General features: G+C 35.7%; 3 protein-coding genes across 15 annotated transcripts; 2 read left to right on the top strand and 1 right to left on the bottom strand.

The window, feature by feature from the left end:
- The first annotated feature begins 3062 nt into the window (after positions 1 to 3062).
- On the top strand, positions 3063 to 9836 carry LOC140004145 (probable NOT transcription complex subunit VIP2). 13 transcript variants are annotated; one of them, XM_072063802.1, is made up of 15 exons: positions 3063 to 3214; positions 4627 to 4732; positions 5099 to 5171; positions 5259 to 5447; positions 5600 to 5648; positions 5743 to 5889; positions 6383 to 6589; positions 6684 to 6776; positions 7401 to 7486; positions 7585 to 7737; positions 7850 to 8260; positions 8336 to 8388; positions 8479 to 8520; positions 9300 to 9444; positions 9556 to 9836. In XM_072063802.1, exons 3-15 carry the CDS (start codon positions 5133 to 5135, stop codon positions 9613 to 9615), a joined length of 1674 nt encoding a protein of 557 aa, XP_071919903.1. In that variant the 5' UTR covers positions 3063 to 3214; positions 4627 to 4732; positions 5099 to 5132; the 3' UTR covers positions 9616 to 9836. The 13 variants fall into 13 exon arrangements, with proteins under 13 accessions (XP_071919903.1, XP_071919902.1, XP_071919907.1 ...); XM_072063801.1 differs by having other exon boundaries at positions 5093 to 5171; XM_072063797.1 differs by having other exon boundaries at positions 3064 to 3214; positions 5269 to 5447.
- A 1742-nt stretch (positions 9837 to 11578) lies between these two features.
- On the top strand, positions 11579 to 20581 carry LOC113706233 (protein HAPLESS 2-like). Its single transcript, XM_072062939.1, has 18 exons — positions 11579 to 11761; positions 11843 to 11986; positions 12812 to 12900; positions 13601 to 13640; positions 14774 to 14831; positions 14922 to 14982; positions 15259 to 15337; positions 15475 to 15609; positions 16217 to 16411; positions 16796 to 16876; positions 16960 to 17060; positions 17368 to 17485; positions 18076 to 18108; positions 18202 to 18295; positions 18393 to 18481; positions 19271 to 19383; positions 19792 to 19892; positions 19985 to 20581. Exons 1-18 carry the CDS (start codon positions 11579 to 11581, stop codon positions 20494 to 20496), a joined length of 2226 nt encoding a protein of 741 aa, XP_071919040.1. The 3' UTR covers positions 20497 to 20581.
- A 158-nt stretch (positions 20582 to 20739) lies between these two features.
- On the bottom strand, positions 20740 to 23498 carry LOC113706232 (cytochrome P450 87A3-like). Its single transcript, XM_027228115.2, has 9 exons — positions 23299 to 23498; positions 22841 to 23162; positions 22610 to 22759; positions 22178 to 22429; positions 21976 to 22065; positions 21810 to 21888; positions 21610 to 21716; positions 21278 to 21405; positions 20740 to 21186 (listed from the first exon to the last, which is right to left on the bottom strand). The coding sequence occupies exons 1-9, from the start codon at positions 23496 to 23498 to the stop codon at positions 21060 to 21062; spliced, it is 1455 nt and encodes a 484-aa protein (XP_027083916.2). The 3' UTR covers positions 20740 to 21059.
- Positions 23499 to 24095: the final 597 nt, after the last annotated feature.

The following is a 24095-nucleotide window of genomic DNA, read 5'->3' as shown; positions in this document are numbered from 1 at the left end:
TTTTCTTAGTGTTTGCAGTTTGAATATTTTATTCTGAATTTTGATTTGGTTGCTGCCACGTATCACTTGCCGGCAAAAGGATGCTATCAGATTGTTATTTTAACCCTCTCCAAGGGTAAAATAGGAAATAAATCATATTTCTTGTTATTTAATCTTCACTAGGATATAAAGTAGCTAAACAAGAACTTAAGCTAGTAGAAGGCTTCCTCCGTTTGTGGTGGCTATGGTTTGTTTGGATTGCTTCATATTTCCCCAATTTTATTTGCTTACATCATCTTTACAATTTCCAATACACCTTTTTATCTTCCCAATATCTTTTTATCTCACATACATCACATCACAAAAAGTGCTACAGTAAAAATATCTCAAATAATCCCAAATAACTTACAATCCAAACAGACCCACATTGGGGTTCTGGGGGGTTAGGGGTTGGTTTATAAGTTCCCTGTGAGACCTCAAGAGATACCGGCTTTTGGGGTTCTCACGGGAGTTAGGATTTATAAAAAAATGCCGAAAGCCTTTGGGCTTGGATATGAAGAACTTATTACAGTAATCCTAGAGAAAGGAACAATTTGAGTTAGGAGCCTAAATCATGGTGTATATGTGTTTGTTTCCCTTTTTTTTTTTTTTGGCATGTAAAATGAGTAAATGGGTAATATTGTAAAAAATAAAAATAAAATAAAATTGCATGGTTTAAAAAAGAATACAATAGTGATGCACTGCACTTTCAACTATTTTAATTTTTCGTTGGACGGGGAGAATTTTAAACACTCTCATTTTTTTCTCAAGCACTTGCACTTTTGACCCAAATATGAATTGGGATAGTAATATGAATAGTTCACAATCATGATTGGCGGAAAAAGAAATGCAAGTCTCATAAAAATTTGTTGTATATTTTACTTTGCATTCAAGGTAAATACCACTCGGAGAAAATGAATGTACGTCTCGTGAAATTCGACGAAACTGGCAACCATTTATGCTTCAAAACAAAACCCCGCCTTTGAGTTTGACCGCTGGTCATGTTGATGTTGGCGTGCTATTTCGTTTTGTGATAAAATATTTTGTGTTTCGGACAAAGAAATCTAATCTCGTGGGTGGAGGTGAAAATCATGAAATACAAGAAATATATCCGCTTAAAGTTTTGTTCTACTTTTGCCCTTTATTCATGGAAATATTGCAGGGTTGGGAATGGCTCTCTTGCGTATGGGCAAAGCTGCTCACGCATTGTGGGCAAGGAACTTATATTATTAAAGTTTAAGGTTACGTACACTCGACCAATAATTTAATTGTCTCGCAACTCCAAGGTGGCAATACTGGTCAAGATCTGGTGCTGATTAATTTTTCTTGTAAAAAACAAAAAAAGGAAAGAAAGAAAAAATGGTATTCCAAATTATGAAGGCAAACACTTTACTCAAGAACTACTAAATATTTCATACTCGCGCGCATGTATAGAATTATCGCTATTAGAAATTTCCTCCATTATATGCGATCAGCATTGGATGAACGATAACTATGCAAAATTTGAATTTTAAATTCAACTTTTACACTCATATCATGAATTAAACGATGATAGTGTACACACCATCAGTGTGGGAAAGATTTACTCTTTTAATAATACAACAATTTAGAGCTAATGTAAGAGTTAGAAAAATTGAACAAATTGAAGAGACAAATAAAGAGAGTTATCCTTAAATGCATATTATATAGAGGCAATTTCGCATTAAAAAAAATTTTTTTTTTTTTTTGGAAGTGCTAGTGTCATAAGCCTAAAATTTTTAGTACTTATATTGTGACTTGAATTGCTTATCATAACTAAGTACCTTAGTAGACAAATTAGTTATGTAGGGTAAGAGGTAATGAAACGTTCTAAAAATGAATAACAAGTTTCGATTTTGCCTACCACGAAGTATGTCTCTCTTTATTCTACTGCATGTATAATTAAAAGTCTTGATGCTTCCATGTTGAAAGTTTTGTCTTACCCAAAAGCCATGTTAATTTTCAACGACTTCCCATCTCTTATTCACTGGACTTGTAAAATTTGGATCCTTGTAAGGTTGTGTTTCTTCTTATGCTAGCAAATTTCAATTGGGTTATCGATATAGAGAAACATCATAAGAATTTCAAAAATCTCAAGGGAATTTCAATTATTACAGCAACATTGTGAATTTTTCAAAAGAAAACCATTTGATATGCATGTCAGTAAAAGATTATAAAAAGTACAACTTTATTTTTTTTTAAAAAAAATTCTTCTTTGCAAATGGAGAAAGAAGCAGTTTAAACTTTAAATGGATCAAAATAAATAACTTTCCACGTGTAAAATAAATTTGTATTTTGTACACTCCCGTCACTTATTCATTTTTGGATTGATGGTGATACATGTTCATTATAAATGGTTGGAAAATAATAGATATATACATTTAAAGAAACACATATAAAGAAAGCAAGTTTTTAAACTAAGATTTATTTATTTGTAAATAGATTGAATTACCTTGAACAGCGCTTAATCCAATCTTAAACCCTAAACTAGTTCAAAAAAAGAATAAATCAAACTTAAACGCCCTGACACTAAGCCTCATTAATTAGACTCGTTTATGTCCTTAAATACTAAATCAAAAAAAGAATTCAATTGTTTAGTGATGAAAAATTGTTTAAGACTCCCAAAATCATCACTCAATTCACTCATTTTTCTATCGAAACATTGTATTACTTCTTCTTCTTCTTCTTTTTCATTTCTTTAGTGTAAACGGTAGGTGTCTAATTCGAAACCTCTAACTTAATCTATTGACTCTCCACCCTGAATAGTGCAGAGATCCAAAAAAAACTTAAATTCCATCGTACTCAAATCAATGAGACTCGTTCATCTCTCCTTGAAGTGTAATAAGTATAAAGGATCAAGAATTGTCTATATCAAAACTTAAAAGGGTAAAATTAAGAAATATATAAAAACTCAAGTACTCACACTGCAAATTTATCCAAAATACAACTCCAACATGCTAGACCCGTTTCTTTGCCTCCCGCAACCGCAAGCATTCACTATGCATATATATATAGCCGCAAGCAGTAGCAGCTGTACAATTGCTGGGCTCCTTTTCTGAAGCAATTCAAAGATAAACTCTCCTCTTCCTCACTCCTCACTCGACTCAGTCCAATTCTGGTGACTTCATCATCACCGTCATTCTCGCATTCTCGGTTGATTTTCTTGTCGCCGCTTAAGGTAACTTTCTCCGTTACAGAAAAAAGAATTAACTTATCTACACAAATACTTTTTCTTGCTTTGGGAGCACACATTGGGTTGATTTTGTGAGGTTTTCTCCTGTGTAGGAAATGATGAAAGTTTGGGTCTTTAATTTTGGGTTCGTTAAGTTGATTCTTGTTTGATGTGTAGGATTTGAACATTTATTTTTTCTGTTCTTGGTTTGCTGTATCTAATTGATGTTTTGTTGGGTTTTTAGATGAATTCTTATCTGCATGTTGCTTTTTGTTTTTCGTTTTCCGTTCTTGTTCAAGTGTTGATGGGCATGGGTAATTGGGCATCGGCTGAGAATTTTTTTCTTTTTCTTTTTCTTTTTTTTGGCCCCATTTCTGAAGAGATATATGTGATTGTCTAGATTGGATAAGAGTTGTTTGGGGGGTGGGGGGTAATCAGGGTAAATCTGCATTTTCTTTACATTGTCGAGATTTAATTTCTTTTTTTGGGTGAAATTGGTTTCTGTATTTTGTTTGAGTTTAATCTGGGAAAGTTCTTTAGGGGATGGAATGATCAAAGTTAGATTCTTCATTTTCATTTTCTTTTTTTCCATCTCTGGGTTGTTCCTTTGAAGATTTGTGGTTATTTTCGATTGCATGCGCATTTCATTTGAATTTCATGGCATGCAAAATTGCTAGATGACAGAATAAAACAGACTAATTTTGAAGGCTTTACTCTTTTGGGGTTTACTTATTTTTGGTTTTTTTGTGGTTCTCTTTTTTCATTTTTCCTTTTGGAAAGTGTAAAACTTGCTTAAACTCGTCCTTTTCTGTTAGGTGAAGTCAAGAAAAGAAGTATATTTTGCAACAGATTTTTCTTTGGTTTTTTCTATTTCTCTCAAAAGAAGGAAACAGATTTGAAGACTTATTGTCAAGAAATTGAATAGGATACCATAACAAAAGCTAGTCCAAACGACATATGGTTGTGTTGAATTCAGTTTCATTATAGTGGTATTAAATAGATCCTTCCTGATTTTAATATGAGGTACTTTCTCAAAGATTGATAGATTGTATCTAATTCATAATTAAGATATTTGGCTTTACGGGCATTTCCTTCAATCTTAAGGTATTTACCATAGTTTAAGGTATACTTCTGAGGCAGAAATGATGTAAATCAGTGTCTGTTTTTGGCTCAGCGATGTTAGTTTCTGTGGCTTTTGAAGATTGACAGCTACATAATGCACGCCAGTGTCTGTGTTCATGAGGCATTTCCTATCTTGGCTTCAGGCACAATAACTGTAGATGAATAATGTCAACATTTTCATTAAGTTGCTCGCTAGCTAAATTGAGGTTTCTGTGTAATGTTGGCTTTTATTGTTTTTATGCATTACATGTTTTATCAATTATATCTCATTGCATCTTTAACACTTACATTTGCAGTTGTTTGTGACAAGGTCTGATAAGAATATCAAAAACAAACTCTAGGTGAAGAACTATGCCCTGCAGTTGATATTGAGAAGATTTTTTGGTGTCGGGGCTACTCAATGTACTCTTTCTTTCGCACTACCTTGTTACAAGTTTTGCTCCACTTCACAGAATGTTTTTGCCTTTGTTTTTTAAAGAAACTTTCTCTTATGTTGTGCAGAAGTGCTTGATATTGAGTTTCCTTGCAGTTTTGCTTATGCTAAACCAAGAATTATGAGTTGAGTTATATGAAGTTAGATGGATGATTTCAGAAAATAGAACTTGAAGCAAAATTAGAATTAATTATGACTTGAGTTATATGAAGTTAGATGAATGATTCCAGAAAATAGAACTTGAAGCAAAATTGGAATTCGAGGTTGCTCAGTTTATGCACGATTTTTGTATTTTGGTTTGGTTCTTAAAATTTGTTTGAAATGTCTAGATGCAGTCTGGAATGAACGGATCAAATTCAAATAATCCAGATGCTACTGGAAGAGCTTTTCCATCCCAGACTGGTTCTGGTAATCTGTTTTGAATCACTCTGGCGGTATAGGGTTGCTTGAATGATCAACTTTCTGCTTCTCATGAATGACTTAGTTATTTATAAGCAACTTGCAGGAAACATGCAAGGGCTCCATGGGATCCATGGGAACTTTAACATCTCCAACATGGGTGGTACATTTGGATCAAGAAATTCAGCAATGCTTTCTGGACCACCAGGTGGCGTTCAGCAAGTTTCAGGCAGTGGGTCTAGTGGGCGATTCACAATAAATAATCTCCCCGCTGCACTTTCTCAGGTCTCCAACTTTAATGGTTTATGGTGTCTTGCTACTATTGAATGCTTACCATTAATTTGTTGCTCTCCCCTACACATGAATATGCATGCACTGACATGGAATGCATCCCGTTAGAGGCAAATTCTCTAATTTGTGATATTTTTTGAATGCAGCTCTCTCTTGCGAGCTCACATGGGCACCCAGGTGTAACAAACAATGGAGGTATGAATTCTTGCAAAAACGACTGTTATTGGTGCACCTTATTCTTGTCCTGTATCTATTTCCCGGCATAACTGGTGCAGTAGAGTAATTTCAGGTTCAGGGGCATTACCAAATCTAGGAAATTCAGGCCGTGTGGCAAACCCTATGGCTAATTATGTTAGTGGGGGCAATATTGCCAGGGGTTTAGGCTCTGGAGGAGGATCGAACTTGGCTGGTGTTGCTTCTCGCTTAAATTTGACAGGTACATCTCAATTCATTGAGTTATCAGAAACTAAATACAGCAGGCAGCATAATATATATTTGGAGCTTATGTAATCTAAGTTTGGATCTTGAAATAGTCGGTTAAAGAAAGTACAGGAATTCGAATTGGTATCTTCAAGAAGTAGAAACCTTGATTACATGCTGACCATTGTTTTAATCACTCCCTTTGTGCTTGCATTTGCTAGTTCCTAGAATGAGAAAGGGTGTTGAGCTAACAGCTCCTGTTGTTTCTGTAAATTTCTCCCTTTCTGTCTTTCTTGCATGGGCATGATGGAGGGAACACTCTCCATTTGTGGTGTCTACTGTTATGTTTTACATCAGGCTTGACTGATTTACTGCACTTGACTTGAGACAATCAGAAACAATCGTGCATGTTTAGTTATATAGCCTTTTAGTGTTGAGATGTTTGTGTTTATTGAGAAGTTATAGTGGATGTCCAAATTTCAATTGTTCGTGACGTCTTGAACTCTCAGACCCACAGGTGGTATCTATGCTAGGCAATTCTTATCCTGCTTCTGGTGTGCCGCTTTCCCATAACCATTTCCCTGCTGGGAATGGTCCTTATACTTCTTTGTTGCTAAATGATTTGAATGTTCATGAGGATACCACTTTTGATATGAATGACTTCCCCCAGCTTGCGGGACGTCCATCTTCCACTGGTGGTTCTCAGGGACAGATAGGTAGTTGAATTTTCTGCCTAAACCAGATATGTTCAATTCTGCGGTTTCCTCTTCAGTTTTTGATATTTGAAGAGCGTTGTGTGTGCTTATGCAGGTTTTCTACGAAAGCAAAATGTTGGGTTCAGTCAACAAAATCAAGAGTTCAGCATTCAGAATGAAGATTTTCCTGCTCTGCCGGGATATAAAGGTGCTTTAATTTTTTTTCTTGACTTGAAGTAGCACGTAGCATTTGTTGCTCAAAATTAATTGAATGTCGTCTAAGCATTGTAATGACCCCATAAAAAATTGAACAGTGTTCTTAAGCATGCCAGATTTTTTTTTTTTTTTACTAGGATTCAAATGGACTTGTTTATGTGCTCTTTAACTGCTGATTTGAACTTTGTCTTAGTAATATTTTTGTGTTCAGTGGATGTAGTAAGAAATCTGGAGTGCATTACATTAAAGCAAAGAATCACCGTTTCTATATGGATTTTGTTTTCTGGTTGGTCTGAGTAATATGCCTTCGGGAATCTTAACGGCGAGGACTTCAGCTTGGTGATCCTGTTATCTTGTAGAATTTTAATAATCTACTACCTTTGGGCAATCTGGCAGACCTATTATCTGATAGATATTTTGTTATTTTTCTCAATATGCTTCTTTCTTTGGGTGGTTGTGTGGATAATGTTTCTTATGAGGTTATACTTAATAAAAATAGGTATCAGTTAGGTATCTTACCTGTTCTGAAAGAAATAAGAAAATGTCCTTTTTAAGCAACTAGTAATTTCCTCATCTACTGACTAGCCTTGACTATGGTCACGTATCACTGAAATAGGTGGCAATGTTGAGTTCCCCATGAACATTCATCAAAAAGAACAGATCCACAATATGTCGTCTATGATGCATCCCCAAAATATGCCCGTAAGTTCTAGTACAGAATGTGCAGTTTTCCCAAATATCTCAGAGACCTCCTGCTTATTCTGAGGGCCTTGTCAAGGAATTGTGTTGTAACCTTGCAGTTGGGAAGGTCAGCAGGTGTAAACTTTGGAGGAGCAAGCTCATCGCATTATCAGCAAGCACAGCAACATGCTTCTTCAACCAATGGCTCTGGGCTGTCTTTTCTACCTTCCAAGTATCAGAATTATCAGGACATCCACTTCCATGACCCTGAGGTACTCCTACCTGCCTATATTTTGCATAGTGCTCAGAATAGGGTGTTTTCTATCAGTTTTCAGTAATATCTAAGATTATTGATTACTCAATGTTCTCGATTCATTGCTTGAGGCTCGAAGTGTCGGACAGCCTGCCTCTGGATCGGGCCCTACAAATTTGTCCAACTCAGTTCCTGGTATGGCGCCATATGAACAACTTACTCAGCAGTATCAACAATTCCAAAAGCACTCCAATTTTCGCATGGGCACTCCATATAGAGATCAGGATTTTAAAACGCAGGCAACACCAGCTCCTGCTGATAAATTTGGAATGCTTGGTTTGTTGAACATCATAAAGATGGTTGACCCTCCCTTGACGTCACTTGCTCTGGGAACTGACCTAACCACTCTTGGTTTAAATTTGAACTCATCAGAGAGTATTCACAAAAAGTTTGCATCTCCATGGTCTGAAGAGCCTGCCAAAGGAGAGCCTGAGTACAGCATCCCAACATGTTATTACGCTGAGCAACTTCTGGCACTGAAAGTGAGCATTCTGACATGACATGTTAAGCTTTTATGTGAAATACAAACTGATCTCATTATCTCTCATTGGGTGCAGCAAAGTTGTTTTTCAAAATTCCGGCCAGAGACGTTGTTTTATATTTTCTACAGGTAAAAGTTCACCTCCCAGCCGCTCACACTTTATTCTGTCTAGTGGGTTTGTGAATGATGTGTTTCTTATTTACTGTTCCTTGTCTGCAGCATGCCAAAAGATGAGGCACAACTTTATGCTGCAAATGAGCTGTATGTCCTTTACTTTTCTCATCATTTGCAATGTAACATACTGCCAATAGAAGTAGTCATTTATGATTGCTTGGAAAAGGAATAAATGTTTTGGTTCTTTGTGGAGTGTTCTTGATGGTTGAAAAAGCGTTTTCAGTGACTAAACCTCCAAATTTAGTGGAAAAAGTGAAAAGCCCCAAAGCTTTATGTTACTTCTACTTTGACCTGGTTCGCTTTGCTGGAAGCAAAGTGGATGAAAATTAACAAATAGAAAATTCACTTTCTTGTGTATTTAGTCATTGATTATAATCCACAAAAAATGCATGCTCAAGGAAATGGTTCATGTTGAGGGGTGGTGGAAGATCCTTTGTCTTTAAAGTAATGAAATACCAGAAACTGATGTGCACTTCTGCCCATGTCCATTTATCATCCGGTAGAAGTGAATCAACCAAAGGAAATTTTCTCTTCTAAACAGATATGAAGTCTTGCTTCATCTTTTGCATCCCCTCTACTCATCTTCAGCCCTAATAAAGTCTCTTGTTGCAGTTACTACATTTTTTGTCTTGTAATTGGGAAGAGGAAAGAGTATCCTTAACTGTAGTCTGAAAATTGAATAGTAGAAAATGTGTACATTTCCACTACATGCCATTTCTGGCTTTTGTTTTCTGCTTGATACAAATGCTAGATGATAAGTTAAAAGGCTCGTGTAATTTGGAATGGCCTTTTGTATTCTTGAGTTACATTTAAGTGTTCCAAGATTGAAGGACTAAGAAATGCATCTAATTCTCATTGTGTCACAGATACAACAGAGGATGGTTGTACCATAGAGAGCTTCGTTTGTGGCTTGCAAGGACAAAAAATATGGAGCCTCTTGTTAAGACGCCCACTTATGAGAGAGGGAGCTACTTTTCTTTTGATCCTAATACGTGGGAGACAGTGAGAAAGGTCTTTTTCTGTAATGCTCTGAATATTAAAATTATACAAGTGATTTGATTGTTGATCATTACCTTCTTTAATCTTATGCAAAGTTGATTTGATTGTTGTCTTGTCTTGCAGGATAACTTTGTTTTGCAGTACGACATGATTGAGAGAAGACCAGTGATTCCCCAGCAGTAGCTCAGATGTTTCTCAACATCTTTTGTTGTTTATCAACTTTTATTTTTCGTTAAAGGAAAAAAAAAGAAGAAGAAGGGAATTGCATGATCTGAGTGATTTGTCTCAGTGAATAGATACATTTGTTCAAGGGGCATTTTGCTGAATTTTTTGTAGTCTAGTTTACAAACAATCTCATACCAGTTCTCTATACAAGGCCGATGTGGTTTGATAGGCCTTATGAAGCTGCCACCTCATCTGCTAACTATTAAAAATTTACCAATCATATTAGATGGATTAAATGATCACCTGTTCATGGTTAGATTGTAATTGCATCTACATGTTTAATCACGACTAACCCGCTAATCTAAGTTAAATCTAATTTCTAGGTTGTCTGTATATGATATCAGAAGGTGCAAAAATTTGGTACGAGTAATACCATCCTATGTCATCCCGTGTTTGGGGATAAGATAATTTCCATCTAACCGAATTAATCTTTGATATTGGAGATAAGATAATCTCACGGGGGAAGTGATACGACTTACCTCGAAATTAATAAGAGGTAGGATAATAACAATTGGAATTTATTTGCTCTTATTAATAGAAACATCGATTTACCTCGAAATTAATAAGAGGTAGGATAATAACAATTGGGACTTATTTGCTCTTATTAATAGAATGATGTTTCGTTCGAACGACTATATAAATCTACTCTCTCTCTCTCTAATATTGTCTGCATTTTGGACTAATTTTCCCTTATTCATCACATAAGTAAGTAAATTTTTGGAAAAATTTGCCCCTACTGATTAAAAATTTATGTTTTTGAACTAATTTGCCCATTGTATTGAAATAACTAAGTTTTGGACTAACCGACCTCTATTATTAATAAATTAAAATTTTTGACTAATTTAGTTACAGTAAAATTTAAGACTTATGTGTGTTATTTACTAATATCAAGCTCACGTTCAAATTGATCATTACACACACATGCATATGCACACACACAAACATACACGCATACACACAAACAAATACACACGCAAAAATAAAAATAAATAAGTAATCCCATCTAATTATAGGTCTGTCGAAAAGGGCATTTTGGTATATAAATAAGTAATCTTGCCTCATCCTATTTCCAACCAAACACAAGATGAAGTTATTTTCTAAAATATCTCGTCCAATATAAAATTTACCAAACATTGGATAACAAGATTACTTATCCGCGAACCAAACGCACTAATAAATGGAAATCAAAACTATGTACATGAAGAAGAACTGAGTTACTGGCTATAACTTCTATTAGCACATCAAATTGACTGAATAATGATAAAAAAGGATAATTTTTTTTTACTATCAATGTATAATTTTTTTTTACATGACTAGATTTAAATTATGTCACATAACATGAATTCAAATTTAAAATTCAAATCATGCACCAAAAGTTAATCCATAAAAAAAAATGTAGAGAATAACATTAGTTGAACATTAAGGGCAGTAGATCAACAGATGCATAAACTCTTCACATATTAATTCTCTTACGTACCGGAAAATAACTTGCTTATGCTACAACAGTTTTGTCATTTATCAGTAGAATTCGTGCAGGGATTCTGTTCATCACACTAAAGTATAAAAATTATAAAATCATGGGTTAGGTGACTTGCTTAATCCAATTCAGTTTGATTAGTCGTATTCGTATATTTATGTATAAAGCATTATTCATGACATGCTCATCATTTCATCATGAATAATCACAAAGTAGAAGTTTTTTGTTTTTTTTTTTGAACATCAAAACTTCCATGCGGTTTAATTCCAATTCTCTAAACTCCAGGGTGCATATGCGCAAAATCCTAAAGCCAAACCAACCGTTGGGTGCAGCAGTTATTCCCCGCCAAAAACCCGTTTATTAATTTTCTTTTTCCAAAAATTTCTCACAAGAAATCCAACACCACCATTTTGACAGTTCCAAAGACCACATCTCTCTGCAATGATGAATCCGCTCTATCAATTCCTCGTACTTCTAATCACTTCCTCCCTCTCTCTTCATCCCATTTCCACAATCCAAATCCTATCAAAATCCAAACTTGTAAAGTGTGAAAAAACTTCTGATTCCATTGACAACCTCAATTGCACTCAAAAGGTTGTTATTGACTTAGCAGTCCCCAATGAATCAGTAAGTTAACAATTCTGATGCGTGGGTGTCTTTCTTTTTCTTTTCTTTCTTTTTTCAATGTGTTTGTGTGTGGAGTTGCAGAGTGGGAGGGAGGCTTCAATGGTAGCCGAGATTGTTGAAGTGGAAGAGAATTCAAGTAGCAACATGAGGACTCTCAGGGTCCCACCTGTGATTACTGTTAACAAATCTGCTGCCTATGCTTTATACAAGTTGACTTATATAAGAGTATGAACTTTGGTTTTTATTCTTCCCTAACCACAAAAAAGGAAAATATTAGATGGTCTAATTTCCTTTTTGTTCATTTAATTTGAAACTAGCTATGGATGATTTTCCCCGGATTTTCTTTTTAGTCTTGAATATGATTTTAAATAAAAAGCTTTTTTTTTAAAAAAAAAAAAATTTGGGGTTTGGAAAGGGAGGTAAAGGTTCTGTTTTCAGGATGAAAGGAAACCTTATAATGGTAATAGTGAAAGGGGATAAGTTCTTCAGCAACTAAAAGTAATTTTTAGGAGAGAGGTAATGAGTAGAACTGTGTTTTACAGGGAGGGAGGAAGCTTGTGTTTTACTCTTTTCTGTGTTCGGATTGGTTGTGAAATGATTGCCCTGTTTTGCATGATGTTTTTTGGGATATATACACGAACACACAGACATAGACACATAAATATATGTATATGTGATGTATCTGGCTTTGGTTATGATATTTACTATAACTTTACTATTGGTGGCTGTAGGTGCTTTTGAAGCTATATTGTAATGTATTTTGCAGTTAAAAAAAATGGATGCAAATTATGTTATTGCATTAGCTATGGTGTTAATTTGAGTAACTCTGCATGCATTAGAATTATATTTTACTAGGTGTACTTGATAGTGGATAGGGATCTATGCCAACTAAAAGGTATTGAGTAAGTTGGTGGATTATTGTCTTTCTTGTTGTGTGTACCAAGCATGTCTAGGACTTGATGTTTTCTGTAGAAAAAGAATAAAATGAAAAGATAATTCATTTGCTTATATAATTAGTTTGGTGGTTAAGGCAGTAAAGTTTCTCTCCAGGATGTTGCTTACAAGCCGGTGGAGTATTATGTTCAGACTCGTAAATGTGAGCCAGATGCTGGGGCAGATGTCGTGCAGATATGTGAGAGGCAAGCGATTTGACAATATCTACCATAGTTTCCTGGATCTTACCTTTTACTTAGAAATGTAGTGTTGAAGTACCTTTTCTAGTAGGATTTGGTGCTTGTAGGTATGATAGGATTAGTTTACTTGCATGGAGCTGAAGTTCTTTGGCTTATCTTACAAAATTTGTGGTTATCAGCTGATAAATCAAGGTTTGGGACACAACATTGGCAAATTTGAGTGGATTGTATCTATTAACTTGACAAACATTGAGCATGCAATTGAGTTGATTATGCTTGTGGACACGTGGTGATGATTTTTTTATTTTTTTTCTGATTGACATACGCTAATTTGTACCATGAATAGCAGAGAAAGTTGAACACACATCTAAACTTTCATTTGTTTAGTTTTATTGTTTACCTTCATACTTGAAAAACTGCCCCCTGTTGATAGTTTTCTTCAAGCTCTCAGATTTAATATGACAAAGAAAAATTCATTTAGGATTAGCTATTGTGAGGATTGAGTTTATTTGCTCTGTATGTGACATTGCCTGATATTCATTTCATTCTCACAGCAGGATAAACTTGGACACTTTCTTAAGCATGCAAATGCATTCCCAATATTATATTGGGAAGCTGTACATTTTACCGCTATTATCCAAAAGTTAGATAGTGGTTTCATTTCTTTACATGAGTCACCCAACTACTCTCTTGATTTGTTTCATAGGTTGCGAGATGAGAAAGGGCATATCATTGAGCACACTCAGGTAACATTTGGGATGAATTTTGATTATCTCATTGTAATCATATTATTACGATGAAGATGGTAATGAACTGTCGAACACACAAGTGCCCCACACAAATATATGTCTTGCAGCTGCTTGCAATATTGTTACAGTGTGTGAGGCAATTAAAATTTTATTACTTACTGTTTACACAAAGAATTAGAACTGCTTAATTACAATATGGTAGTACGTACAAAAGAATTAATTGGAAATGTGTAATGGACTGCATATAGATATTCTCATTCAAATGCACATATAGCAAGATGGCATCTTCAACCTTCAACATCAAGTTTCCCAATACTCCTGTGGAACTTTCAGCTTCTTTACTTTTCTGTATTTAATACGTAAATATGTCTATATGCATTAGGGACACATAGGTCAGCTGATAGTAGGTTCCCCTCTCTAATGACTTACTACTACCTTCATCCTTTTAGGTTGTCATTCAAATTATAGTTAAATAAAAAGCTTTCTACCTGGCCATTATTTGACTCAAGAACATAACTGTCTAGAAAGTAACAGATGTCATCTGTGTATAATATTCAAGAGGCATGGGATTAACAATGGGGTGACCTTTTCAGAAATTCATAAGATACTACATCGTAATCAACTAAATAATGTTGAATAGCTTTCTCCTGGAGACTTAAGGTTCCAATTGACCCTAGTAGCTTGGACAAAGCCTATGGTAATAGAACCTTTCTTAAAGAGGTGAGTATTTCTGTTCTTAAGGTTGCTATTAGTAAAGGGTGCATTACATAATATTGTCACAAGGAACTCTAAGCATGTGCTGTCCTTTTCATGATCAGAATATTGTTCTTGGATAACATTTTGAATGTTAAGCTTGAGTGCATGAAGGATATGATTTGCAGAGGTAATAACTGTAGGTCAAAATAAATTTCCATTTTGAGAGGCGTACGTTAAACTCACATGTTATGAAGCTGACCAAGGAACTTACGAGCTAAGCCTTTTCCATATACAACTGTCAAAGAATTGACTGGGCCATTCATACAGTGGCTTGTCCTTCTGGTGGAATCTATTTTAGCTTATTTAGTTTACCTTTTTCTTCCATGTTTCTTTTCTGTTTTTGCTGTAATTTTTACTGTCATATCTGCATCTAGCCTACCTGTTGCCCTTGTGGAGACCAGCGTAGGGTGCCTTCTTCCTGCGGAAACTTTTGTGAGTATATTAAATCAGATTTTTGCAATTACTTAACGACTGCAGATCAAGAATATGGACTGATGCGATCTTTACTTTCTCTTCTATTAGTTGACAAGATGATAAAAGGGAAGGCAAACACAGCACATTGTCTTCGGTTTCCAGGTGATTGGTATGGTCCCTGTGTTTTTAGCAAAATATATTTGATTATGTTTTGAAGAAGAATTAGAGGCATACTACATGTTAAGCCTTGACATTTGAGACCAAATTATTCTTTGTGGTACAAAGCAACATATTGTAAGTTTTGGCTTCCAAGGTCATTTTTTCTTCAAAGCATTAAAATAGCCCGTGCTTGACTGGTAATTAGATTCCCAACTGGTGTAGCATTTATAATTATCTACTCTTTGGTTTGTTGATAATATAATAATCAGGTATTCTCTACACTTAGGTTCCATGTATTTGGTGTTGGACAGAGCTCAGTTGGATTTACTATACAAGTCGAAGTTAAGACGAGATCTAGAATATCAGTAAGTATCCACTAGTAATGTTAAAATACAGTAGTTCCATATGATTTGATCTCATTACCCTATGTATTTTCACAGTTGCTTTCTTTTACTGGAAATTAACCTTTTCCTACTTGCTGGTGGGGATGCTTTGCTGTCAGGAAGTGATATTGGGTCCTGAAAATAGAACTGCAACATCAAGTGATAATTTTCTGAAGGCTAATCTTGTTGGAGATTATGTTGGTTACACAAGTATTCCATCATTTGAGAATTACTATCTTGTTGTCCCAAGACAGGTATTGCTTTTACTGTTTAACAGTTATAGATGCACTTAAGTCATACGGTGAATCAGTCTTAGCTTCTATCGCAAGAATGAATTGATGCTTATTTTGTCATTTGCTCGTCTGTTGGTTCACCTGCCATTTCTGTGTCCTATTATTCGCATTTAAGCTTTTGATAATTATTAGGAAAGACATGCAATTTATGTGGAGCAAAGATCTGATATCAGAGATGCAGGAGTGTGTTTTCTTCTTCTTCTTCTTCCTTTTTTTTATTATTTGTAGTGAGTTTAAGGTGAGGGGATAGGCTAACCATAGAAGCACTTGCAAATATGATAATTTGAGTAAAAACTGGACACCAATACTCAGTGGTTTTAAATGATACTGCAATCATTCCTATTTAATATTGTAAATCTACATATAGAAAAAAGATATAGAGGATTTTGTGCATGTATTGACATGTTACTTTGGTTTCATTGTTTGTCTCATCCTAAAAGAATAAGTCTCTAACTAGTTAAAGTGTTTACTTGTACACAGCATTCAAGGACTGAATTCTTATCAGGTTACATCTCTAATGTCCTTTTTGCTCTTAATTGGCCAATAGTCTGAATTTTTCTTGTTAAAGGGTGGCCATGGTCAACCGCAGAATCTTGGAAACAACTTTTCTATGTGGATGCTGCTTGAAAGAGTCAGGTTTACGCTGGATGGTCTTGAATGTGATAAAATTGGTGTTGGCTACGGGGCTTTCAATGGACAACCAGATTTTTGTTCCTCACCATATTGGAGTTGCCTTCATAATCAGCTCTGGAACTTTTGGGATGTAAGAAGATTATTCTTTAGAACCATATGATCTTCATTTTGCTTCTGAAATTGGATACTAACCACATTTTGTGAAGGATTATATCTGTCTCAAAATAGCATATTTCTCTAAACGAGTAACTGTCAGTGCTCAACAATCTTGCTGTTCAAACTGAATAACAATGTGATTTTCAATTAGTTGCTGGCTGGCATTTCAAATGTGATATGGTGATAAGCCTCTTGTTAAAGCTGTCATTATCTTACCACGATTCTCTTTTAGTATACATTGAGTTCTGATTTACTGGCTGAGCTGGGACTGGTCTTTTTGCTTTGTTAGTCTTTCAGTTTCTGTTCGTCTACTGCTTGTGCTGTTTTCAAATATTTAGGAGTCTCTTACTTCTTTCAGGCCGACCAGAACAGAATTAGTAGAAATCAGGTGCCACTTTATTCTGTGCAAGGAAGGTTTGAACGGATAAACCAGCATCCAGTTATGTTTCAGCAATACTTGGTTTCCAATTGTAGTATGAAGCTTATGTTTTGAAACTCCTAATAATCTACTAATATCTTCAGAATGCAGGTGGTCAGGCGTTATCCATAGGAATCACTGAGGTTCTGAATACTAACCTCTTGATTGAATTGAGTGCTGACGATATAGAATATGTCTACCAGAGGTAAATATCCTTAATTTTATTAGCCTATGTCCTTATGTGTATCAGCTCAACTCAGTTGGCATGTTCTAATATTAAGCATGGGTAATACATTAGTGGTTGTTCATACTTCTCTTATTACTTGATGCTCATTTATTTCACATGAAGTATTGGCAAATTAATTTGGTAAAATTAAGCATGGAAGTACATTAGTGGTTTTTCATGGTTGGCTTATTACCTGATGCCCATTTGTTTTGCACTTGAAGTAATTGGCAGAATTATGGCGACAAAGATCATAAAATATTTCATTCTAATTTTGCATCTTTTGCAGGAGTCCGGGGAAAATATTAAACATTGCTGTACCAACTTTTGAAGCCCTGACTCAATTTGGGACAGCAACAATCACAACAAAAAACATTGGTGAAGTAGAAGCATCCTACAGCCTAACGGTAAATGAGTTATCTCACACTTATTTAAGTCCTGACTTTCATCTTATATACTAGGAGGTAAGAAATGCTACGACTGATAGGGTTCTAAAATGTAACTTTGGTGCCCAATTTTGATGTGGTTTCATACAGTGTGGAAATTCATTGTGTGGATAGTGTTCCTAAATTTCACTTTTGACATTCTTGTTTTTGACTACAGATAATGGTTGGATTCTTTTCTAACACGTCTTTCTTTCTTTCTTTCTTGTACTGTAAAATTTTTTGTATGTGTCCATGAACTGAAGGTTGACTTTGCGGTAAAGAATTTTAAATTTGTAAATAACTTATTCTGTATACTTATTTTTTATGCTAAGTTGATATTGAATAGATTTTCCTTTCCTGATGATAGTCTAGGACTTGTCAGTACAAGATGTTTGTAGTTTACTCTATTCTAAATTTATTTGTATGCTTCCGTTATGGTATCTCTGTGAAGTTAGGCTGCATATCTACAATGGAGAGTCTTATTTATCATAAGCAAACATCTTCTCAGGGATAAGATCTGTTTGAACAACATTTTTATCTTAAAGCTTTGTTTTCCTTTTTCCATCTTGCAGTTTGATTGCTCAACAGGTGTCAGCAAAATGGAGGTACTTATTAAACAATATATGGTTGGGTTTCTGCTTAGATACTGCTTCCTTGCCGACGGTATAAATAGATTTTGAATGTTATCGTTGTCACAGGAACAATTTTACATAATGAAGCCAAATGAAATAGTGACAAGATCGTTCAAACTTTACCCAACATCTGATCAAGCATCAAGATATGTCTGTGCAGGTTCGGTTCCTATTTTAGGTCAATTGAACTTATCCATGCAAAGTGTTGCATAATATGTTATTAAGTGCTTAATTCAAGTCATTTTGTTTGAATGCAGCCATACTAAAGGACTCAGGTTTTAGTGAAGTTGATCGAGCTGAGTGCCAATTCACAACAACATCTACTGTTGTTGATAATGGCTCCCAGGTTTGGCTATAGATGAGGGTTACATCTTCTATGTCTGAGACAGAACTAGAATAAACCAATATTGGTTCTCAGCGAGTAACAAATAGTGAAAAAGGAATACAAGGATATCAAACTACTTTGAGAAAAAAAAAAAGTCGAAGTGCCACAGTTTCAGCTTGATTATGATTTATTCCACTGTTAACTGATCATGTTATGGTGTCATTTACTGGGATAGCTAAGATTTGAAAACTCATTTAGGCTTATGGTGGCTGGATTTTGATCTGTTGTGCTCCTCATGGAGCAAGAATATGAGAAAAGAAAAGAAGAGGCACTGTTTCATCTTTAAAGGATCACGATAAAGAGGCTTTCAGTTAACAACTTCTCCCCTGTCATGAATTGGTCCTTTCTCTAATATAACCACTCTGCGTAATTTTTATTCTTGGAATCTGAAAAGTTCACTGGATTGACCTCCACTCAAGTCCAGAAATTTTAATGTTTACAGTATACTAAGGTTCTCATTTTCATATTGTCATACCAACCAATTTTTTGAGTCTTTAGACAACACTAGTTAGTGTCTGAGAAGAAAAATTAGTTCCCATATCTGAACCCACATAATTTTCTGATCAGTTATTCGATAATTTCTTGGCAAATATAACCATTTTACCAATTTCTTTTGGTTCTGTGTTTGCCTTTCTATCATTTCAATATGTTGATCACAACAGATGATTACGTGCATTGCCAGATTATCGCATGTGATTATTTGCTCTTACTATTGACTAAATGCATTGTTTTTTTCCCTCCATATTTCAGATTCCATTCCAACCTCCGAAGACGAGTATAAATGGTTTCTTTGAATCTGTCGAGGAGCTTTGGAACAAATTGTGGGATGGTCTAAAAGATTTTATCACTGGAAAAAGTTGCAGGTATGATAATTCTCAGAGAGCCATGTGGCTGTTTGATTGCACCAGAAATAAGGAAAGTAGCTGGTGTCCAATTGTTGGTTACTCATTATTCTCTGTTGTTGCATGGCTCAATTGCTTTACGTTTTTTTATAATAGGTTCCTGTACATGGTTGAGAATTTTCAATTATTTCCTTTTTGGGCAATGTAATGCATCCTATTGACCTAGGCCCTACCTACTTGTCTTGAAGTTACAAGATTATCTTCAAACTCATTAAATCAATCTCATTTTTTTTATGAATAACTGATGGACACTGTTTAAGAATTCATAGTAATATTTTTGCATAAAGAATCATGCTAGGTTTCTAGTTGCTCTTTATCTGTAAATCTCCATCTGCTTTTAATGACAATACCGTGCTTAATGTGATGCAGAAACAAATGCTCTGGTTTTTTTGACTTTGGATGTCATGTACAATACATCTGTATGAGCTGGGTGGTGTTGTTTGGTCTTCTATTGGCATTATTTCCAACAGGTAGCCAGTTTTATTAATGGAGAGCTTTACAAAGGCTTAAATTTGAATTCACATGAAGGATCTGATATGTATAGTGCTCATATTCAATGCAGTTGTAGTGCTCTTTTGGCTTTTACATCATAAAGGGCTATTTGATCCTTTGTATGACTGGTTAGAAGACCATCTTTGGACTCCAGAAAGAAGAAGAGGTGGCAAGTGGAAGCTTGTTGCTACTCCTAACTCGTCAAAACTGCATTTGAGAAAGAAGCATGAAGAAGGGTTTGACAGACATCATCCAAATAAAAGGCGGAGCAGTACTCACAGTCTTCACAGGCACAATCATTTAATGGGAGATATCGATTACCATTATCATCTTCACCATGTTCATAAAGACAGGCACAGCAAACATGGAAAAACAAAGAGTTCAGGCACCTCATCCCAAGGTCATTTTGGTAGAGTGAAGAATGACAAGTTTGGTCACCGCAGACGAGCAAAAGAAATTGAAATGATTGAAGGAATTACTAAAGGCAAGAGGTACCATGATGGAAACAGAGAAAAGTTGAAGCATACAAGTGTCCCCTTGGATGATATGTATTATAATGTTCATGGCAAGTGGAAAGACTGAAAGAAACATCATTTTGACAATTCTCATTGGAAATATCGGTCTATCACATTGGAATTTGTCTAGGTCCTCCTCCGCTTTCCTTTTGGAAGGACTAAGGAGTTATTCTTGCTTCCTTTGAACGGTTCTGGGGAGAAAGCCTCTTTTTTTCCCGTTATGTCGGGTTGCATTTTTTTTTTTTTTGGGGGTGGGGGGGGGCAGGTGTTGGAGGGGGTTTGGTTGGAATACGTTTAATTGCAGATTTGGCTTCACCTGTAACAAGGGATTTATGGAAGTCATTATGAGATGCATGTATCGCTTTTAACAGTTTTCTTACATAGATATGAACTTTTACATTGACGAAAATATATTACAGTTGATTTGGAGAAGCCTATTTTCTCTTTGTACTTCTTGGTCCTACATTTTACACATACAATTCTATGAACACCAAAACTGATGTATATGGTGAACAAAACTTCCTCAGACTTGTTTATCATCTCTTTGCAAATCGAGAAGATTACTATTGAGCATCATGGTTGCGTATGCCTTTAGCCATCATCAAGACTTGCCTGAGCATCATCATCTGTTCATCGTTTCACATATGTTGTCGGTTTCTCTGTTGGTTTGAATTTTTCAGAAAGCTGGACATGGTAACCATTTGGAAACTGTAAACCAGGAGTTCGTAGAATATCTCCTCCCTTGATTCCTTGCCACCTAAGGTAAAGTTTCAAACAGGGAATCAGTTAGTTTCCTTTCTCCATATCTAAGATTAGCTGTATCAACCAGAGATAGTGTTGTTTCTTACATGTACTTAGTCACCAAACAGTGCAGAAAGACAGCCATTTGCACCTTAGTGAACTCTGTTCCAACACAAAATCTCATGCCTCCTCCAAATGCCATGAAGTTTCTAGTTGCACCATTCAATTCAAACCCCTGCATAAGATTAGATTTCATGAATCGTGTAAGATGTGAGAGATGGAAACTGGTTGAAAGAATTTGTGCGTAATCAGAATTTTCACATGACAGGCTTGGAAACTGAATAGAAACTTGTCACTCCTTGTTAGCTGTGAGATGTTGCAGATATAACCTAGACAGCTAACAGAGATAATAGATGCATTAGTTCAGAGTTTCTCTCACCTCCCATCTCCATGGGTTGAATTCAAGGGGATCTCTATATCTGGAAGGATTAAGGTGCACAGCTGGAGGACAGACCATAACGCCCCAACCTGCAGGAATGGTATAACCTGCACCAATATTATTGCATTTGAACGTGAGTTTTACATGGGAATCTGAGACTTTCATTCTTGAGCTTTAAACAATCAATTTGAAGTGCATGCCTTTGAAATTGACATCTTGTAGTGCTTTTCTGAATATTCCAGGAACTATATTTGCCAGCCTGACTGTTTCATTGATAATCTGCAGGTTTAGATTGGTCAGTAAGAATATGAACTGCTCAATTCTTTTTAAAAAGTTAACAAGTGAAATTGACAGTGCTTTATTCACCTGAAATGTAAAAGTCATTGACTTATATTCACTCCATGTAAGTGCAGAGTCTGGATTTTCCCTCTTCCTAACTATTGCTTCATGTTCTTCCTGCAAAATAAAACAGAACATTAGTAAAGACAACAACACAAGTGCTTACTAATGGATTATTGTTAGATATTTTTTTCATACTTGTACCAAATAATTAAACCTTCTTTCTTACCGTTAATTCTTTTAATGCCGCGGGGTGCTCTGCTAGCAATTTTACGGCTAAAGTCAGTGCCAGGGATGTAGTCTCAAAGCTGGCAAAGAGTAGCACAAACATCAAATCTAGAGCTATAGCCTCTGTAAGAATTGTATCCTTCCTCCCAAGTTCTTGGAGGACGTAATCAAAGAAATCACTTTGGTGCTCTCTTGGCTTTGCTCTTCTTTCTTCCAACATGGACTTCAGCATCTTCATTGCCTTCTTTCTTCCCTGATTGGGCAAAAACGGACTAATTAATCATTTGCTTGATTTCAATCACAACTCAGTAAGATTGATTAGAGATAATTTAAACTTGCAGAACTCATTCTTGCAATCAATAGGAAACATACTGGAAAGGAAAAAAAGAAAAAGAAAAAAAAAGCAGTTGTAAAATGTGACATTACGACATACCTGTAAGCACTTATGATAGGCTGTTCCAGGAATATCTACAGGGAAAGAGATTAAACCCTGGATGAAAGCTACAAAGTTTTCCCTTAGATTCTCTGAGGACTTCTCTGGGTCATGACTGATTAATTTTTTTGTAGTCAGATCAAATATCAACTGCATAAACACCAGAGTATATAAACTATTAGCTGAACTGAATTGCAGTAAGTTCAATAAACCATAAGTGGGCGCACTCACACTTGCTGTTGCTTCCTTCATGTCAACAGATTTCTGGCTCGACCACCTCTTTAATTTTCTAGTTGCTGCTTGTTCGACATCAGGGAGCATTTTTTTAAGGGCTTCAGGACCAAACAGGTTCAGCACCATGTTCTTAAGGTACTTATACATGAAACCATGTAATGAACCTACATTCTGCCTTCCAAAGATCTCAGTGAAAGTGTCCGGGTACCAGCTTTGAAACAATTGTCCCTCTTGCTGAAAGATGTAGTAGTTAAGATCTGAGTCTGTAGATACTATAATAGGCCGTCCAACCAAACTAGTGCGAAATATTGGACCGTGCCTGAAACAAAAACATCAGAATACGGGATCAAATTTGAAAACATTCACAAATCACAACGGCAGTGTCAATGGATTCCCATTTCCCAAACATGATATATTACATCTAAAGTAAATGTAGTTATACGCATTTATCTTACCTTTTCATTCTCTCCTTGACGAAGGGATGAACATCGAAAGTAGTGCTGGGAGAAAAAAATTTAAGAGTTTCGCCTAGAAGTGGCCATCCCATAGAACCAGGAGGGAGTACTCCCTTGCATTTGGGATTTCTCCAGTTGTAAACCCAACGTGCAATGATGAGAACAAAGAAAGCTGCTGCAATGCACAAGGCCGCTGACATCTTAGCTAGGGAAAGCAATACAGAAAGGAAGAGAATATATTGAAAACAGCAGGACAATGCTGTTTGCCAAGGAACTGAATAATAGGTTCGTATCCAAAGAAGAGTAAGAGAGGGTGCAATGCAATAGGAGGGGAGTTTACTTAGAACTAAAGAGAGAAGATAGGGAATGAGAAAAACCTGCTGGTGCAATATCTCCAGTATCCAAATATTGGAGTACTTAAATAGGCAAGCCAGAATTAGGAAGTAATAAAATAAGATTAAGAAAGTTGGTTCTTTTTTGGTGTAAGAAGTTGGTTGCTCAGAAAGCTGGACAAGTAGTTGGAGATAGAATAGAGAATTGCAGGAATAATTTTGTCTACAGAACACTACTTCTTTACTTATCCTTCGTCAACGGAGGCACATATAAAAATCTGTGTAATAGCCTAGCATAATGATGAAGTTTACAGGATGCTTCCTTTCTTTCTCTTCTTCTCTCTCTCCTTCCTCGCATTCTTTGATTTATCATCCATGAACTGTGCAGGGTCATCATAATTCACGAAAAATGGAGCACGAGGCAGGATAATGGCATTTTTTTAAGGAGCTTTAGCAGAAACAGAT

This window comes from Coffea arabica, chromosome 8c, assembly GCF_036785885.1.
Source record: "Coffea arabica cultivar ET-39 chromosome 8c, Coffea Arabica ET-39 HiFi, whole genome shotgun sequence".
NCBI lineage: Eukaryota > Viridiplantae > Streptophyta > Magnoliopsida > Gentianales > Rubiaceae > Coffea > Coffea arabica.
The sequence above is the reverse complement of the archived record's forward strand: the minus strand, read 5'-3'. Positions and strand labels throughout refer to the sequence as shown.

Coding starts and splice junctions, on each gene's coding strand:
- LOC140004145 (XM_072063793.1), top strand. CDS start 5,093: ATGCAGTCTGGAATGAACGGATCAAATTCAAATAATCCAGATGCTACT. Junction 5,172..5,268: donor TCCATCCCAGACTGGTTCTG/GTAATCTGTTTT, acceptor AGCAACTTGCAG/GAAACATGCAAGGGCTCCAT. Junction 8,521..9,299: donor CTTTATGCTGCAAATGAGCT/GTATGTCCTTTA, acceptor ATTGTGTCACAG/ATACAACAGAGGATGGTTGT.
- LOC113706232 (XM_027228115.2), bottom strand. CDS start 23,498: ATGTCAGCGGCCTTGTGCATTGCAGCAGCTTTCTTTGTTCTCATCATT. Junction 23,163..23,298: donor GTCAAGGAGAGAATGAAAAG/GTAAGATAAATG, acceptor TTTTTGTTTCAG/GCACGGTCCAATATTTCGCA. Junction 22,760..22,840: donor TGAAGGAAGCAACAGCAAGT/GTGAGTGCGCCC, acceptor GTGTTTATGCAG/TTGATATTTGATCTGACTAC.
- LOC113706233 (XM_072062939.1), top strand. CDS start 11,579: ATGAATCCGCTCTATCAATTCCTCGTACTTCTAATCACTTCCTCCCTC. Junction 15,610..16,216: donor ATCTTGTTGTCCCAAGACAG/GTATTGCTTTTA, acceptor TTCTTGTTAAAG/GGTGGCCATGGTCAACCGCA. Junction 19,893..19,984: donor ATTGGCATTATTTCCAACAG/GTAGCCAGTTTT, acceptor TATTCAATGCAG/TTGTAGTGCTCTTTTGGCTT.